The following is a 17,430-nucleotide window of genomic DNA, read 5'->3' as shown; positions in this document are numbered from 1 at the left end:
GTGTTGTCCCTGCTGGGCAGAGGGCCTTGGATAATTGGTGGCTAGTGGTTTCTCTACAAATCTCACTTGTGTGGGAGACACATCAGGGGTGCCAGTTGGACCTAAGCCCTGGACATTCACGGGGCTCAGACGATGTTTGCTTCTCTTGACATTTCCTTCAGTGTTGGGAATGCATGAAGATCTGCACGCAGGCTCGGGTTCATTTAGTATACTGTTGTATTCTCAGCGACTTGATTTACTTCATCTGCGCAAGATGTTAACTTGTAGGTTGGCAGCGTGTTTGTTAGCTCATGAGATGACTGAAAGGCTCTACATTATGTCAGAGCAGTTCTCAGTCCTGCTTTCCTTTTGCCATACTAATGCATTCTGGGAGATGTAGTCTTGGCTTGCTTCACTTGATGTCATGCATAGAATGCCATATGACTCATTAAAGCAAAATGAGCACTCCTGGTAGGATAGACTGCATTCTTAAATGGTAACTGTTAGGGATTCTTGGTGTTGCTGAGAGGGTTTTTTAGGGGCAATCACGCATAATTGTTACTCGATATTTTCTAAACACGGGATACTTGGTGCTTGTTAATTGTCCATTCGAGGAACGTCATTAAATAGGTAGCCCCACAAGTGAAAACGTGGGATTATGGGAGTCATTGTGAGTTTGACAGTACTTCTAAATTTTGGAATGTTTGCAAAATACTGCCAGATTTACAGCCACAAAATGATGGTAATATTATCTTGTAATAACCTTTGCAGATGAACGAAATATGTCCAGAGTTGCCCTGACTTTTTAAAAACACTTTTTTTTAAACTGTACAGAAGGGAAGCACAAGCCATTATTGACTCTTTTTTGCATTTCACAAATGTACATTCGTGTTACAAACTACTACTCTACATTGGCCATTTCCACCTTCACATGTTTAAAAATACCCTGAACTGCTGAGCTTTAATCAAGTCTATGCCGAAAGGACGAGCATACCCATCCTTAGCAGTTGGTTACCTCCTTCACCAGTGGTTAACTCTGAACTGGGCAGATTTTGTGACAAACCACCAGTATTATTGACACCTGCGGATGGCAGTATCTCACACAAAACCCAAATCTGCACAAACCCCCAATGAAGCCCTGTGTGTTAAAGAGAAGATGTGTACAGGCAGAAATACAAGAGAATGTGGACCTTGGCCGGCCGGGTTAGGTTCTGCACATTTCTTAATTGTGGTAAACAAGACTTAGTTGCAAGGACACAGGAAAAAAATATGAGGTCATTAAAAGTGTGAGTCTTACCTAAGTTTTGCTGAAGGTGACCAGTTAGTCCTTAAAGGGTGATGGTGATGACCCTGAAACATTTGTGGTGGTGCCGGTTATAATTGCCACAGGATATTCCCTGCTTTTCTAAGTGTCCTTCCGAGTGTTAGGATTTTTTTAAATCCCATAGAGGTTTTTAAATGTTGCAGAGTGTCAAACACGAGGGACACTAGAATGTTTTTGGGGGCCTAAAGTAAAGATACACAACATATATGAAGTCAAGATTGTGGTTCTCTTCAAGTGTGTGATGTTTTTAGGGGTTATTAATTTTGCTATTTTAGGAGCATGTGTCAAATGCGGGTATGTCATTAAAGTATGTATTGCTGCAGGTCTATTTCGGTTTTATTTAATGATATTTATTTAATTGTTTTTTTATAACGCATCTAATACCATACCCGAGTTTAGTTTCTAAGCACGGATCCGGGATTCGAACCTCTGTTGCTCTGCATGCGCGTTGTCCCTGTGCTATCCTCCGTTACTCGGCTGTATGGATTGTCAGACACCATAGACACTGCAAAGTCCCATTGGAGGCATGAAATAAAAATATGCGTAAATTGGAAATAAAAATGGTGATTTGCTTTAAGCACATGATATATTAGTGGTTATTGGTTTTGATAAAGGGGATGTGTCAAACATAGGTAGAGGTGACGGGTCACCTGTAGATCATGCCATGCTGAGCTTGATCACACGCGTGTTCCTTTTTCTCTGAATGTCATTCAGAGCACCGCCATTTTGCAAGATACCTTAGGGTCTGCAATCCTGAAACATCTTTGGATTTCTGAATACTGGAAAGGTTTCAATGAGCATGTTGGGCCATATTCGGAGTATTTTTAATGCGATTTTCCAAGATAACAAAGAGTGTAAGACACTCTGAGGAATATCTAAATGTGTGGACAAATGAGTAATGTCAACAAATATCAATAGTATGCATACCTCCATATTGGAAGTCAGGATGGGGGCTTAGCTACAAAACAATATTTTCTAAAAAGCAGATAGTGGCAGTGCTTTTTAAGAAGAAAGTGTTAAGATAGCATAAAGAGGCACTCGTGGGAGTGAAGATGGCGATGGTTGGGTTATAATATCTAGGATCTGTATTGCAGATTCCTTGATAAATTAGACATGAGGCAAGGAGGATAAAAAGAGGAAGGATACATATGATATGAAGGAAAGTGACATGCATGTCTCATTAGAGATCACACACATTTCTGAGGCGTTGATGCCATAATCAGTGGACCAAGTGAATAGTATTGTTCTGGCTCCTCTTTGTTTTAGTGTTCGGCAACCTTGGATTCCCACTTGTTTGATTTGTTTTATTTCTGCTAGTGCTGATCTTATGCCCATCTGTGGCCAAGTCTTGATTTACGATGGCCTGGAAGTATTCAAAAGATCTTCCACAAATGTAGGTATTATAATGTGTGTCTGTGAGTGTATATGCAATACATTCTACAACGGTGGCACCATTAAAACCACTTAAAAGAAGAATTCCTTACATTTACACTGAATCACACATATGTATAGGTGGCTTGACAATTGCTAAAATTTTGTATGTATTTAGGTTTTGTGTTGCCATAATAATAGGTAGTAGTTTTGTGCTGGGCTTGCAAACGTACTCTACAAATGCCAACTTTGTCGAGTGGCTTCTGCTGGCAGGGCGGGCATGTTTCAGGTGTTAATATTTTGTGATGATGGGCCTTTGTTCAATCATTCTTAACAATTGTTTTTCAAGCTGAAGCATATTTCAATTTTGATGGAGCATATGATATATTGGAGCTTTTTTGATCAATGTTGTGAAAAATCTGTGAATATCTCCTTGTGTCTCGCTAGCATTATTTTGCTATTTTGCTGACTTTGATCATTGCTTCTGTAAATGTCTCTAAGGTGTAAGCGCTTTGTTTGAAATGTTTGGTGGTTGTTTGTTCTTGTTGCTGAAAATACACATTTCGCTACAGTTCATTCAGGTGTGAAGGAGTTGACCATAGGGAGTATTATGAAATTACTTGCATTGGAATTCACTCTTTGCATATACTATTGAGATGTAAGCTATTTCATTCTGGAATTTTTTGTTTGAATCAGGTTGTCTTGGACATAGATCTCTAGGTCCACAACATGATTCCTTTCTTTGCTTGTAGTACATGTAAATTGTAGATCATATTCACAGTTGTTCTATATATCAATGAAACGTTCTTGTTCTTCAGCAGAACGTGTCCATATATCAGCTATTAACCGACCTGAGTATTTTACTGGGGTGGGTCCAATTGATTAAAAATCTTCATTAAATGTATCCAAAGTAGCCAATTACTAAATTGGCATAGTTTGGTCAAATTTTGCCCCATACGTCTGCCCTCATTTTGCCTGTACAATCAGCTGTCAAAATGAAAATGTTATTGTCTGAAGTGTATTTCAGTAATTCCAGGATCATATCATTGCTTTTAAAAGGTTGATTAATCTTTTATATAGATACTACTTAATTGTTTTAAACCAGTGTCAATCTGTATAGATATGCCTAGTGATACAACATCTTATGTGATTGATAAACAATCTAACGTCAATGACGTCTGTCTTCTATGAAACATTGTAAACCATGTTCAAATGGCCTAAATTGTGGATCAATAGGTTCTGATATTCTTTCTGGGTGAATTGCTTCCACTAATAATAGTTTGATAAGGTGGAAAAGCATTGCCAGTTTTATGTAAACTATCGGTTTGTAACACTTGATGTTGTGTCACTATACACAAGTATCCAACATGATAAAGGTATAACGAGTGCGGAATTCTTTTTAAAAACACAATCTTTTTCTTATAAACAACAAAATGATATGATCATATCAATGCTTAAGTTTTCACTAAACAACAATATCTTTTGTTTTGATAGAGATCTATAGACAACTTCAAGGTACCACAATGGGGGTCAAAGTTTGCACCTATCTATGCAAAATTGTTCATGGGTTACTTTGAAGTGAACTACGCCTGTAGGCATGAAGCCTTTAATGACAACATTACATTTTGGGGACGCTTTATTGATGATATCCTCATCATATGGGAAGGAGACACACCAAAATTGGAAAAATATATGGAATATCTTAATAGAAACAACTATAATCTGTCCTTTACAGAGAATGAAAACCTAATGAAAATATAATTTTTGGACCTTGAATTATATGTGGAGAACAACAAAATTCAGACTAAACTCTACACGAAACCAATAGCAGGCAACAGTATTTTGCACGCATTAAGCAATCACCCAAGACATGTGATAATCAACATCCCCTATGGAGAGATTTTGAGAATAAAAAGAAACTGCATTACTGAAAGAATTTATCAAGAAAATATTGACAAAACCGTAATCACATTTAGCCATAGAGGATGCAACCTAAGGGTACTGCGTGAATCAGTAACTAAGCCAGACAAAATCCCTAGGGAGTTTTTACTGATAGTTAAACCCAAGTTGGCCACCGAAATGTCTAAACCCAAATTCATTACAACGTACAATTCAGAAGCATTTTTAGTCAAAAAGATCCTTAAAGAACATTGGAACATTCTACAAACTGATAAGAATGTGAGCAAATATCTGGATGACTCTCCAATCATTTGCTATCGTCGGGCACCAACCATCAAAAATATGATAAACCCTAGCGTTTTGAAACCAGTTCCAAATAAGAATTTGAGTTGTATGCTAAAACGAAAACCAGAGGTGGGCAATCACAGATATGGAAATTGTAAACTCTCTCCGTTAATAATGAATTGCACCAAAAAGATACAACTACCTAATGGCAAAACAAAACAACTTCGACAATTGAGAAAGTGATCTAACATATTGACAATTACTTATGGAAAAGTAAAAACAAATTGAAAAAGCTGAAAAGCATCTGGATATTTTTAGAAAAAATTTATTGAAATATGCAAATTAGTTGGCGCATATGGACAATACCTTTTTGATTTAAAAAACTGTTCTATGTATTTTTGGTAGAAGTTAGTATGTTGCTTTGGTGCAGATTAAAGGGAAATTTGATATCCTTCCATTTACAGCACTGACAGGGAGACCATGGGGCAGCATGTGTTGTTTTTTAGTCACTTTTGACCATTCTGATAGAATTGCATTGACACACTCCTGCATGTTCTATTTTTCTGTTCAAAGATTGTGAAATTAAGAAGGAATTCCCTTTTACCACGATTCATATCAAGACTTGTTAATGAAAAACGCCCACTTTGCTTCACTTTTGACATGGACCAGACAGACTGATAGGCTGGGCATTACATTCATAAGCAAACCATAGGCCAAACATAAATAATATTAGCTGTGTGATTGCATTGTCTACAAATAAATATTTTACATACATATTAGTAAACTTTTTTCTTACCATTGGGAGGTTTGCAGGCTGTCCCATAGTATTTTTGTTACTGACTTATTGTGTTTATTATCCACATTTTAAGAGGGAATTGTATGTAAGTGTGGGCTGCAAGAGGATTGTAACCAGTGTTGTTTTCCACTAAGCTATAGTCCAATGGTCAGAATGTTATTACTTATTTGCACAGCCATTAATAATATCTGCGTTTACATGAATGGTAATATAACATATGTCTTGTTTTTAAATATTGATATTACACTAATAATAATGATGTTTAATAGATGTTGTTGGAATGTTGTATTGTTTTGTTTTTGTAAGCTTCATACAATCAATTTGGTGATGTCAGGACGAAAAGATTTGTTTCTTTTCATTTCATTTGCATACACTTTATTTGGTATAATACCATAGAAGCACAGCAATACAATATAATAATGTTTTTATGTATATTTCTTGTTTTTCTGGTAAAAGGGACTGGTTCCAAAAATGAAGTTTTCCTTTTTTCTGATTCTGACTCACCCCACAGATGTTCCTGCATGATCCATACTAGCAGCCCTCCGTGCAGGATCAGCAATAATGGGACTCACGCAGCACCTGTCCTTGGAAGTGGAATTCAGACTGCAGCTGCCCCTACAGGAGCAGTAATAATTGGAGATGCAGTGAAGCTTGCCTTGCAGGAGCCAAAGTAATCCCTTGATTTTGGCACCTTTTAGTAGGGGGAACTGAGTGGGCTGATTCCCTCCCCAAGCTTATGGATGGTGTGCCTGGTAATGGTATGAGGAGAAACCCCTGGTCACCCCCACTTAACCTCTCAAACAGGCAGTGGATTGTCACTTCTAAAATTCCAAGGCTCTCGGGCCTTTAAAATATATATGGCATGATACCAAAGGATAACCCATGCACCGAAGAAATGGAATGCTCTCCTACCTACTGTAAGATCTTCACCTTCACTGGCGGTTTTCAAGAGGACTATTAAAACCCTCCTCTTTATCGCCACAGATTATTTTCGTTCCCCTCTTATTGACTCTCCGTCATGATTTCTTTGTCTCCATTTGTTGTGTGCTATAAGGCCCATGGGTGTGTAGCTCTTAAGAAGAATTAAGATAAATAAATAAATAGCCTCTTAAGCATCTGAATCTCATGCAGAAACATCCTCATGTACCCTACTCTTGAATGAAGCCCTGTGTGGAGGAGGAGAGAGGATGCCATTGGTGGTCGGCTGGTGCGGAGCCCCAGTGCTTCACAAATGCTTACCTGCCCACAGAAGGCAGATGCGGCTCTGCCTCTGCAGCGGCTTCTACCAGCACATGTACAGGAACGCATTAGAATCGCTGTCTAAATGACAGGGTGGCTTCCTAAAGACACAGTTCCACCAACACTTACATGATCACCATCAGCTCAGGAAACAATGGAGCTGCAACACATTTTGAAATGTAACCAAACCCACCTGGAATCCCCAAGTGCGAGCCCAAAACCCCAGAGAGTAGTAGGGGATAAAGGGAAACACTGAAAATGGCGAGGTGTGGATGTTTGGAGCAGCTGGCAAGCAAAGTTTTGTGTGAGTTGGTGATGGGGGAGAACAGTGAGGAGGAGGGGAGAGGAGAAAGTATTTGTATTTGTATTTTATTTATTTATATAGCGCACCAGGCCCAAGGGCAACCGGGCGCATCATTTAGTTACTGGCATGGTAGAATAAAGCATTTGAATAGAGTAAACATATATATAAATTATACAACACTTAATTACAGGCATGGTAAAATAAAGCAGTTGAATGAGATATACATAATGGACCAATTATACAGGAAATATACAATGTGTAAGTGCAGGTAGTAGCAGTGAGTCAGTGATGCTGTTGTAGTGACCCTGGGCGCTATGAGATAGGAGTCATGGCAAGTCTTGGGCAGACAACCAGGATGAAGCTTTACGCTTGAAGGCCGGGAAGGAAGTTTCAGCTCTAAGTAGCAGGAGGAGGATGGTGTAGAACATCCTTGGCTTGATGGTTGAGAACAGTAAGTGGCAGAGAATAAAGAACACCAAAGTTGGAAGTTAGAAAACAGCAAGTAGTGGAAGGTGAAGAGCATCAATGGATTGAGGTTGGAGAGCAGCACGTAGTGGAAGGTGAAGAGCATCAATGGATGGAGGTTGGAGAACAGCAAGTAGTGGAAGGTGAAGAGCATCAATGGATGGAGGTTGGAGAACAGCAAGTAGTTGAAGGTGAAGAGCATCAATGGATGGAGGTTGGAGAACAGCAAGTAGTTGAAGGTGAAGAGCATCAATGGATGGAGGTTGGAGAACAGCAGGTGGAAGACGGTAAAACACATGCATGGGTTTAAGATGAGAGCAACAAGTGGAAGAAAGCAAAGAGCCTCAAAAGATGGAAGACGGAGAAGAGCTGACGGGAGGTGAAGGAGGGCAGGCCATGGAAGGAGGCCAGCTAGAGGTAAAGGTAAGAGGTGGCCAAAGATTATCAGGCAATGTTAGCTTAGCACCAGTCAAAAGAGGAAGGTACACAAGAGCACGTATGGCCCAATGCAAGGGATAGGAATGATGCCCTAATACAATGGGGTGAAGCCTGCGTGGGAGGAGGAACAAGCATATGGCTTGCTTACGAGAAGGGCCAGGACCAATACAGGTTCAGCAAAGCAGGGTCAAGGGTAGATATCATGATCCTAAGGAAGGGAAGTAATAAGACCCTCAAGGACCCCTGCTGCGGAAGCTGGGGTCAGATGGGCAGTGGTGGATCTCCCTGCCCATCATAGACAAACGGCAAGTAGAATCATGCAGGAAAGCACGCATTCAAGAGACTGGGAATGCCGGGGAGTTATTCAGAATTATTATGGACTGTGGAAGAGGACCCTTTCTTCTGATGATCAGTATAAGCAACCCTGGAAGTGAAGACTTTTACATACTTTGAGTTACAGAACCTACAGTGAGGCTATCACTTTCATTTGTGGTGATTTGAAATGACCCAACTGAGAAGTGAGGATAAATTAACTTTATTTGACCTAATCATTCTTTTAGGAGAAAGCAAGAAACACTCTACAAACTAATTGGGCAAGACGGAAGACCTGCCTGGCCCAGAAATCGTGTCCCCCCAACAACATTGATATAGGAGGGGAGGGAACAAAATATCTGTATGCAAATCTCTCCAAAGCTTGTTTTTTTATTTTTTTATTCTGAAGGTTTAAGATTAGAACCAGGGACTAAAGAGAATACTTTTGACACCTCAATCCCAATCTGGCCTAGCCTGTTGGTTCATGTCCAGGGTATGATAGGACTCACACTGCAGCTTACTCTGCAGGGGTAACAATGATGCTCACACTGCAGCTGCCCTCCTGGAGCAATAAAAGGGGGTTTGCACTTATCGGCTCCTGCAGAATCAGTACTAAGGAGGCTGAATCTGCAGCTACCCCTGCAGGAGCAGTAATAATAGAATCCACACTGCAGCAGCCCTTTTAGGAGTGGTAATAATGGGACTTGCACCACACCTGTCCCTGCCGCATCGGAAGGAATGAAGTTCACAATGCAGCTGTCCCCATAGGAGGTGCTTTAATAGGCCACACTCCACACTGCAGCTTCCCGTAGAGGAACAGTATAATTGTTTCAACACTGCAGCTGCCCCTGCCTGATCAATATAATGGGACTCACACCACAGCTGCCCCTGAAGGAGCAGTAGTACTGGGACTCACACTGCAGCTGCACCTGAAGGAACGGTATAAGAGAATTGACACTGCAGATGCCCTGCCAGATAAATATAATGGGACTCACACCACAGCTGCCCCTGCAGTAGCAGTAGTACTGGGACTCACACTGCAGCTGCCCCTATGGGTACATAAATAATAGAATTGACACTGCAGCTGCCCCTGCCAGATCAATATAATCAGACTCACAACACACCTGCCCCTGCAGGAGCAGTAGTACTGGGACTCACACTGCAGCTGCCCCTATGGGTACATAAATAAAAGAATTGACACTGCAGCTGCCCCTGCCAGATCAATATAACGGGACTCACAACACACCTGCCCCTGCAGGAGCGGTAGTACTGGGACTCACACTGCAGCTTCCCCTATGGGTACAGAAATAATAGAATTGACACTGCAGATGCCCCTGCCAGATCCATATAATGGGACTCACACCACAGCTGCCCCTGAAGGAGCAGTAGTACTGGGACTCACACTGCAGCTGCCCCTATAGGTACAGAAATACTAGGATTGACACTGCAGCTGCCCCTGGCAGATCAATATAATGGGACTCACACCACAGCTGCCCCTGCAGGATGCAGTAGTATTGGGACTCACACTGCAGCTGCCCCTATGGGACAGAAATAATAGAATTGACACTGCAGATGACCCTGCCAGATCCATATAATGGGACTCACACCACAGCTGCCCCTGCAGGAGCAGTAGTACTGGGACTCACACTGCAGCTGCACCTGAAGGAACGGTATGATAGAATTGACACTGCAGCTGCCCCTGCCAGATCAATCTAATAGGACTCACAACACACCTGCCCCTGCAGGAGCAGTAGTACTGGGACTCACACTGCAGCTGCCCCTATGGGTACAGAAATTATACAATTGACACTGCAGCTGCCCCTGCCAGGTCAATATAATGGGACTCACAAAACACCTGCCCCTGCAGGAGCAGTAGTACTGGGACTCAACTGCAGCTGCCCCTACCGGTCTAAGGGGTATCTAAGCACTACAGATGGACAACTAGAGCAGGACGGCAAATCTGGATGGCAACACTGCTTGGTTTTCATTTGTGAAAAGAGTGTGCTCCGTTATTGGCATTTTAAAGAAGACACAGTTTTATCGAATGGGGACAGGTTTTCAACGAGCCAGTTAGTCTGACTACGCTTTCCAAAACTTCTCTGGTGCACTGTGTTGTGCTAAAAGACACATGCTCCACCACCTTGGTTTATGCATGTGCTTGCTGCCATACAGATGAAGGTTAAATTGATTTTAATGGGTTTTCTCTGTGTTGACAGGTGCAGGTTAAAAACGATGAAGAACTTTCTTCAGTAGATATTCTCTCTGAAGGTTGTACACCTCAAGCAGGAAGGACCCCTAGGTACTTAGTCTCGGGGTCCTTTTTCAGAACGATATGGACCTGTGCGGGTAACACTGTGCACTAGATCTAGTCGTTCTATAGCCGACCGGTTTCTGTGGAACAAAATGGATGAGCCACATTCACCAGGGCTAAGCAAGGCATCTAGGTATATGCCCGCTGCCAGATCAATATGATGGGACTCACGCCACAGCTGCCCCTGCAGCAGCAGTAGTACTGGGACTCACAGTGCAGCTGCCCCTATGGGTACAGAAATAATAGAATTGACACTGCAGATGCCCCTGCCAGATCCATATAATGGGACTCACACCACAGCTGCTCCTGAAGGAGCAGTAGTATGTGGCAGCGATGTGTGCTTAACTTCAGTACCTCTCCCTGCAGGGATGACAGGAGAGGGGGGGGGAAGAGAGATGGAGCAGAAATAAGTATCCACTATCTAAACCTCAATGGTAGGTGTATCTTACAACACTGCATTGCAAAAATGGTCAAACAGAGGGGAGAAAAACGTACCCTCTCCGTGTGGTAAAAAAGCTCTCCATGGGGGGTGAGACGGCCCGGGACCTGGAAGCCAAAAAACAGTGATTATTGTCAGATTTGAGGCAGCAGTGCATCTGGTCAGGAAAGCGACAAAAAGCATGTTGCATGCTATCCATTTTGAACCAAATTGGGTGATTTACACTGTAAAAGGCTGCACGTGCGTTGCGTTGCAGCTGCAAGTTTAGCAAATACACGCCCCCGGGACACCCTGTATCCACACACTGGTCCGCGTGGCTGCCTCTCGACCCCCTGGTGTGGGGGAGTGGCTGGCCGTGGGTAGCTTCCACACTGGTCGCTTACCTTGGAGCGATCGTCTCAGGGGTCCTTACGAGCAGCATGCAAGAGGTTTTCTTCGCAGCGGCCCGGGTTCGTGTGTTTTTGTTGCCATGGCATGCCACCCTGCGTGGTCACGTGGGCCTGACTCCACCATGGCCGCCCAGCTAGGGGGAGGCGGCGGCCATCGCGGAGCCAGGCGCCGCGCGCAGCGAGGACACAGGCCATGCGACGGGAGCTCCCCGTGCGTATCAAAAAGCAGCCAGCTAAATGGTTGCGTATGGGGTGTCCTACACACATTTGTGGACCCCATCTCGTCCGCCCTCCACCCCGTGTGAGGCAAAAAAAAGGGAGGGGCAGAGGCGCCGCACATTCGCCCATTGCCATAGCACTCGAATGTATGAGATAAAGCCACCAGATGGCCGGATAACTGTGGACAGCACTATGGAAAGCACTATCTGGGCCACACTTGTTAGATATAGATCGGGGGTGCTGGGGGTGAAAATTTTGCACCTGGAGGGACAGACCAGCCAGTTAATGGAGGTAACAATGTAACGGGTTGTGGAGGTTACATAAATGCACAATTGCAACGTTGCATGCAAAGACCCACACATAACAGGAAATTACAGGAAATTACATGCAATGAAATAGAAACACAAGTCACTGTAAAGGCTGCCATTGGCCATGGATCAGTATTGATTACAAGGTGGCCAAAGCTTGCCAAGTAGTGGCTTTGTTCAGCCCAGACTTATCTGTCTGGAGACGATAAATCCAAAGTTGTTCACGTCTGAAGAGCAAGTTGTGTATGTTCCCTCCCCTCGTGGGGATAGCCATTTTCTCAATTATTGTCCACGTGAAGTCTGTCGGGTTGTGTTTCTGTGCCAGAAAATGTTCCACCATGGGTGCTGTGATCTTCTTGGTGCATATGCATGATCTATGTTCCGCAAGGCGCGTTTTGATCGGACGTGTTGTCATGCCTACATAGCGCTTGTTGCAAGGGCATGTGATGATGTAAATCACGTTACAGCTATTACAGTTCGTAACAGTTTTCTGGATCCACGGGAAGTGCCACCCTATGTCAATGGAGGTGGTTCTCTTGGTGCTTGAGCATGCATTGCATGTGCCGCATGGAGTGTGGCCAGTTGCTTGATCTTGTCCCCGCAGTGTGTTGAGTTTGGGTTCTTTCTCTTTGTAGGAATGCACAAGGGAATCACGTAGATTCTTCCTTCTTTTCAACGCAAACCTCGGGGTATCTATGCCGTGTGAGCCGACATTCAGAATTGGCCATAACTTCAGGATTTCCTTCTTGATGTTGTTCGTCAATGGAGAGAAGCTCAATACTGCTGTGATATTATTGTGGGATTCATTCTGTTTCACATAATGTTCCAGGGTGACATCTCGTGGGATGTTCCTGGCTCGTTTACATGCCTGTTTGACTATACGTCTGGGGTAGCTCCTATTAGTGAGTTTGATGGCAAGCTCTGTCGACTGCAGGTTATAGTCTGGCAATGTAGTGCAGTTTCTGCGGTATCTGAGGAATTGTCCGAAAGGTACATTTCTTCTCAGGCTTCCGGGATGAAAGCTCTCGTAGGTGAGCAATGAGTTTCTATCTGTCGGTTTATTGAAAACTGTACTGACAATTGTTTCATTTCGTATCTCAAGTGTGAGATCTAAGAAATGTACCGACTAGGTGCTGTGGGTTTCTGAGAAATTCAGGAAGGGATTCTGACAGTTGAGCCACTCCATGAACACTGCGAGGTCAGGTTCGTCACTCCTAGCGGGGCGGCCATGCTGGAGTCAGGCCCACGTGACCACGCAGGGCGGCACGCCATGGCAACAAAAACAGAACGCGAATGCGGGCCGCGGTGAAGAAAACCTCTCGTGGGCGGCTCGTAAGGACCCCTGAGACGATCGCTCCAAGGTAAGCGACCAGTGTGGAAGCTACCCGCGGCCAGCCACTCCCCCACACCAGGGGGTCGAGAGGCAGCCACGCAGACCGGTGTGTGGATACAGGGTTTCCCGGGGGCGTGTATTTGCTAAACTTGCAGCTGCAACGCAATGCGCGTGCAGCCTTTTACAGTGTAAATCACCCAATTTGGTTAAAAATGGATAGCATGCAACATGCTTTTTATCGCTTTCCTGACCAGATGCACTCCTGCATCAAATCTGACAATAATCACTGTTTTTTGGCTCCCAGGTCCCGGGCCGTCTCATCCCCCGTGGAGAGCTTTTTTTACCACACAGAGAGGGTACGTTTTTCTCCCCTCTGTTTGACCATTTATGCAATGCAGTGTTGTGAGATACACCTACCATTGAGGTTTAGATAGTGGATACTTATTTCTGCTCTATCTCTCTTCCCCCCCTCCTGTCATCCCTACAGGGAGAGGTACTGAAGTTAAGCAGACACCGCTGCCACATAGGAATTACAGCGGGCATATACCTAGATGCCTTGCTTAGCACTGATGAATGTGGCTCATCCATTTTGTTCCACAGAAACCGGTCGGCTATAGAACGACTAGATCTAGTGCACAGTGTTACCCGCACAGGTCCATCTCGTTCTGAAAAAGGACCCCGAGACTAAGTACCTAGGGGTCCTTCCTGCCTGAGGTGTACAACCTCCAGAGAGAATATCTACTGAAGAAAGTTCTTCATCGTTTTTAACCTGCACCTGTCAACACAGAGAAAACCCATTAAAATCAATTTAACCTTCATCTGTATGGCAGCAAGCACATGCATAAACCAAGGTGGTGAAGCATGTGTCTTTTAGCACAACACAGTGCACCAGAGACGTTTTGGAAAGCGTAGTCAGACCAACTGGCTCGTTGAAAACCTGTCCCCATTCGATAAAACTGTGTCTTCTTTAGTGTGAAAACGATTTTGGGCAATACTCAGTTTGCATTCCCACAAATAGTCCCTTTTGTTTTGTTTAGTCCACCGTTATGGGCAGCCACAGTGTAAATTCAATTATTCTGTTCCTGTAGGGGCAGCTGCAGCGTGAGTCCCATTACTGGGTATGCAGCGGCTAAAATGTGAGTGACATTACTACTGCTCGTGCAGCGGTAACTGTGGTGTGAGTCCCATTATATATTGAAATGATAGAATTGACACTGCAGCTGCGCCGTCACAATCCACTGTAATAATTGATAACAGATGCAGTACGGGTCCATGGACGTGGGCTGAGATCAACTATTTCGGCCCATGAAGGACCAAGGAACCTGATTGGCTGCTCCCCCGACCCCAGGTGCTAATGTCACAACTAGCCTGTAATAAGACCATTACATACACGATTTTATACTGGTATTATAGGTTGCTATGTATAATAATAATAATAATAATAATAATAATAATAATAATAATAATAATAATAATAAACAAAAGGAGGGTCATGTTCCCCAAAGTGGAAATTGCTTGAAAGGGACCAGCTCGGTTTGCACTTTTGTGCAAAAGGTCCCCCCATGTGAAATGTTAATGCTATCCTCCGTGTAGTCGAAAAGCAGAGAGTGAAACATAAGTGAAATAGCCTCTTCACTTTTTCACAATGTTTTTGGAAAAGTGTAAATGCCTCCCACAATGAACGATTGCAGGAGGCATTTGCAATTTATTGCAATTGAATTTGCCTGCTTTTATCAGGTGGTAAAGTCAGGCGGACTCCATAGGAATGCATTGGTTTGCCACCAGAATACACGGACGGTCATTTCCATTTATGATCGAAATTTTACAAGCGGGCTATGGCTGCACGCACTTCGCTGAAAAATGTCCACTCTCTGCATTGTAAAACCTTCCAACCATGAAGTGGAAAAGTAAAGAGTAAAGTTGCACTTCACTGTTCTCTGTTGGGGGAACATTGCAAATGCCTCTCAGAATTAACGAGTGTGGCAGACATTAACAATGCATTCCCATGGCAGATTCCACATGAATATAACATTTTAACACCATCGTGGACATACATGCTAGCATTAAAACGTGCTGTTTTGAGGTAGAGCAGGGCAGCATGGTGGACAAGGTTTGCAACGGTTTATTGAGAAGCCACCCTCAACACAGGGAGTCCCTTCCCTCCCCAATCAAGTGGTTATTCAACAAACTGTTTGACAGATTCCTTTTTTAGCCCTATCTCAGATACATATCATGCCCCTTGGAGCCCTCTCCCCTGAGCTAACAATGAGCCAAGAAACAGGCCGGTGTACGGGAAATATATTGGTATTTATTTAACTAAACAGTAATAGAAATTAGCACGAAAATATCAAAAACACCACTTTATCCATGGCACAACATAATCAATATCGCTTAGCATAAATAAATCACACAAGTGAGTTAAAAAGAACACAGACACAATGCTTCCCTTTGTGTAAATCTCACTTCACAAAATAATTACACTGATCAATAATATAATTTCACCCCAAACTTTTGGTTTAAAATAAACACAGGATGATATATCACTTTGTTTTTCAGACCCCCCACTTGCTTTGGCCTATGTTGGGAAGTCAGACAGAAAAATGTGAATGCTTTAGGTAATTTTGTATTTCAGACCCCCCCTTAGTGAAAAACCTGTGCTGGGGAAGATGGATAAAAGGTTGGACTGATTTAAGAACAAAGACACTGCTCTTCCATATAGAAGTCAGGGTCAGCTAGACAACAAGGATTACCCAATTAAATTATAGGCTATATCTGTCAGCGCACACTGGGAAGTGAGCTTTGTTAATTTCGAATTTTAACAAAATACAGCCCGTAGTGTTCTGCCAAATGGGGAATTAATTAAATTAATATTTTTGGCTATGTAGGCTAAGGATCTACACAGTTTTGTCCCCCGCCCCCTACCCACTATAAAGGGAAAGGATTCAAGGCAAGCAGACTCCCCCACCTTTTGGTTTTTCAGGCCTTAGTTCTGCATACATAACAAGCCTTTGTTTAAGGTTCAGGAAAGCCAGCTGCATCTCAGGACACTCTGGAAAGATAAGGCAGGGGTCTGGTCACTCCACTCTCAAACATGGCCTCCTGCTCTCCACCACAGGACCCAATCAGCTTTGAAGCCTTCCTAGAAATAGACAGCTCCACGCAGAGGTACTCTCAACAATTTCCTCTGGTGTCTCCTTACAGCTGTCAGATGGTAAGTTTCAGCAGCCTTCCTGTCTCTCTCCTTTTTCTGTCTCCCCGTTTGTGTGTGTCCTGTCCCAGTGCAGTCCCCCTTATATAGCAGAAATGACATCACCAATTTTACAATCTTGGGGAAGTACCCTGCAATAATCCCTGCCACTAGGATTGGACAGTTACCCCTCTCTCTCCTCCCAACCTAACCCAACCTCCAAGTCAGGATTGGTTTAGGGGGTTGGAGCAACATATGGCAATTGCTATTCTTTCAACTTTTTGGCAAAAACTAGTTATGTATCATAATTTTACTAGCAACTGCCAGACCAAACATATTTTCTGTATTAGATAAGCTGACTACCAAATCGGTACGATGTAGCATGGCCATGTGGCACATTTCTGTCATTTCCATGAAAGCACAACAGTTATGAAGAAGTAAGTTATTAAGCATATCCCTAATTTCATTTTCACTTATTCACCAACTCTCACATTTGGAGCATGTTCAGATCAGTCAGAAACTTAGTCTAACTGGCCATTACAGTTCCCAGAGTCACAGGTAGATGCATTTTATATCCCCAAAATTGCCTGGAAATTACATAACAAATTGTACCAAAATGAAATCAATCCACAATATGGTTGCTGCGAAAAAGGCCAAAATTATAATAGTCCTTTTAAATTAATTGTGAATGTTCATATTCAGCAAATGGGAGGTCTGCTTCACCGAGCACAGCCATCTGTCTGCCTGGACCAGCCTGTGACCAGAGGTTTTTTATGAGTCTCTTTGAAGTTGGTAGTTTGCTCTTTGAAATGGGTGCCCCCATTTTCACACA

The 17,430-nt window shown here is 43.2% G+C and overlaps 1 protein-coding gene across 3 annotated transcripts in view; it reads right to left on the bottom strand.

Moving 5' to 3' along the window:
* The window catches only part of LOC138503239 (uromodulin-like), a 230,314-nt gene that overhangs the window by 33,416 nt on the left and 179,468 nt on the right, over nucleotides 1–17,430 (bottom strand). For 2 of the 3 annotated variants that reach the window (XM_069622826.1, XM_069622828.1), the window contains one exon: nucleotides 11,219–11,269. The exons of the other annotated variant lie outside the window; for it this stretch is intronic. In XM_069622826.1, the coding sequence (XP_069478927.1) occupies nucleotides 11,219–11,269 (51 nt within the window). The remainder of the gene's footprint in view (nucleotides 1–11,218; nucleotides 11,270–17,430) is intronic. 3 annotated transcript variants of the gene reach the window in all.

This window comes from Ambystoma mexicanum, chromosome 11 (assembly GCF_040938575.1).
Source record: "Ambystoma mexicanum isolate Mex_15411 chromosome 11, UKY_AmexF1_1, whole genome shotgun sequence".
NCBI lineage: Eukaryota > Metazoa > Chordata > Amphibia > Caudata > Ambystomatidae > Ambystoma > Ambystoma mexicanum.
The sequence above is the reverse complement of the archived record's forward strand: the minus strand, read 5'-3'. Positions and strand labels throughout refer to the sequence as shown.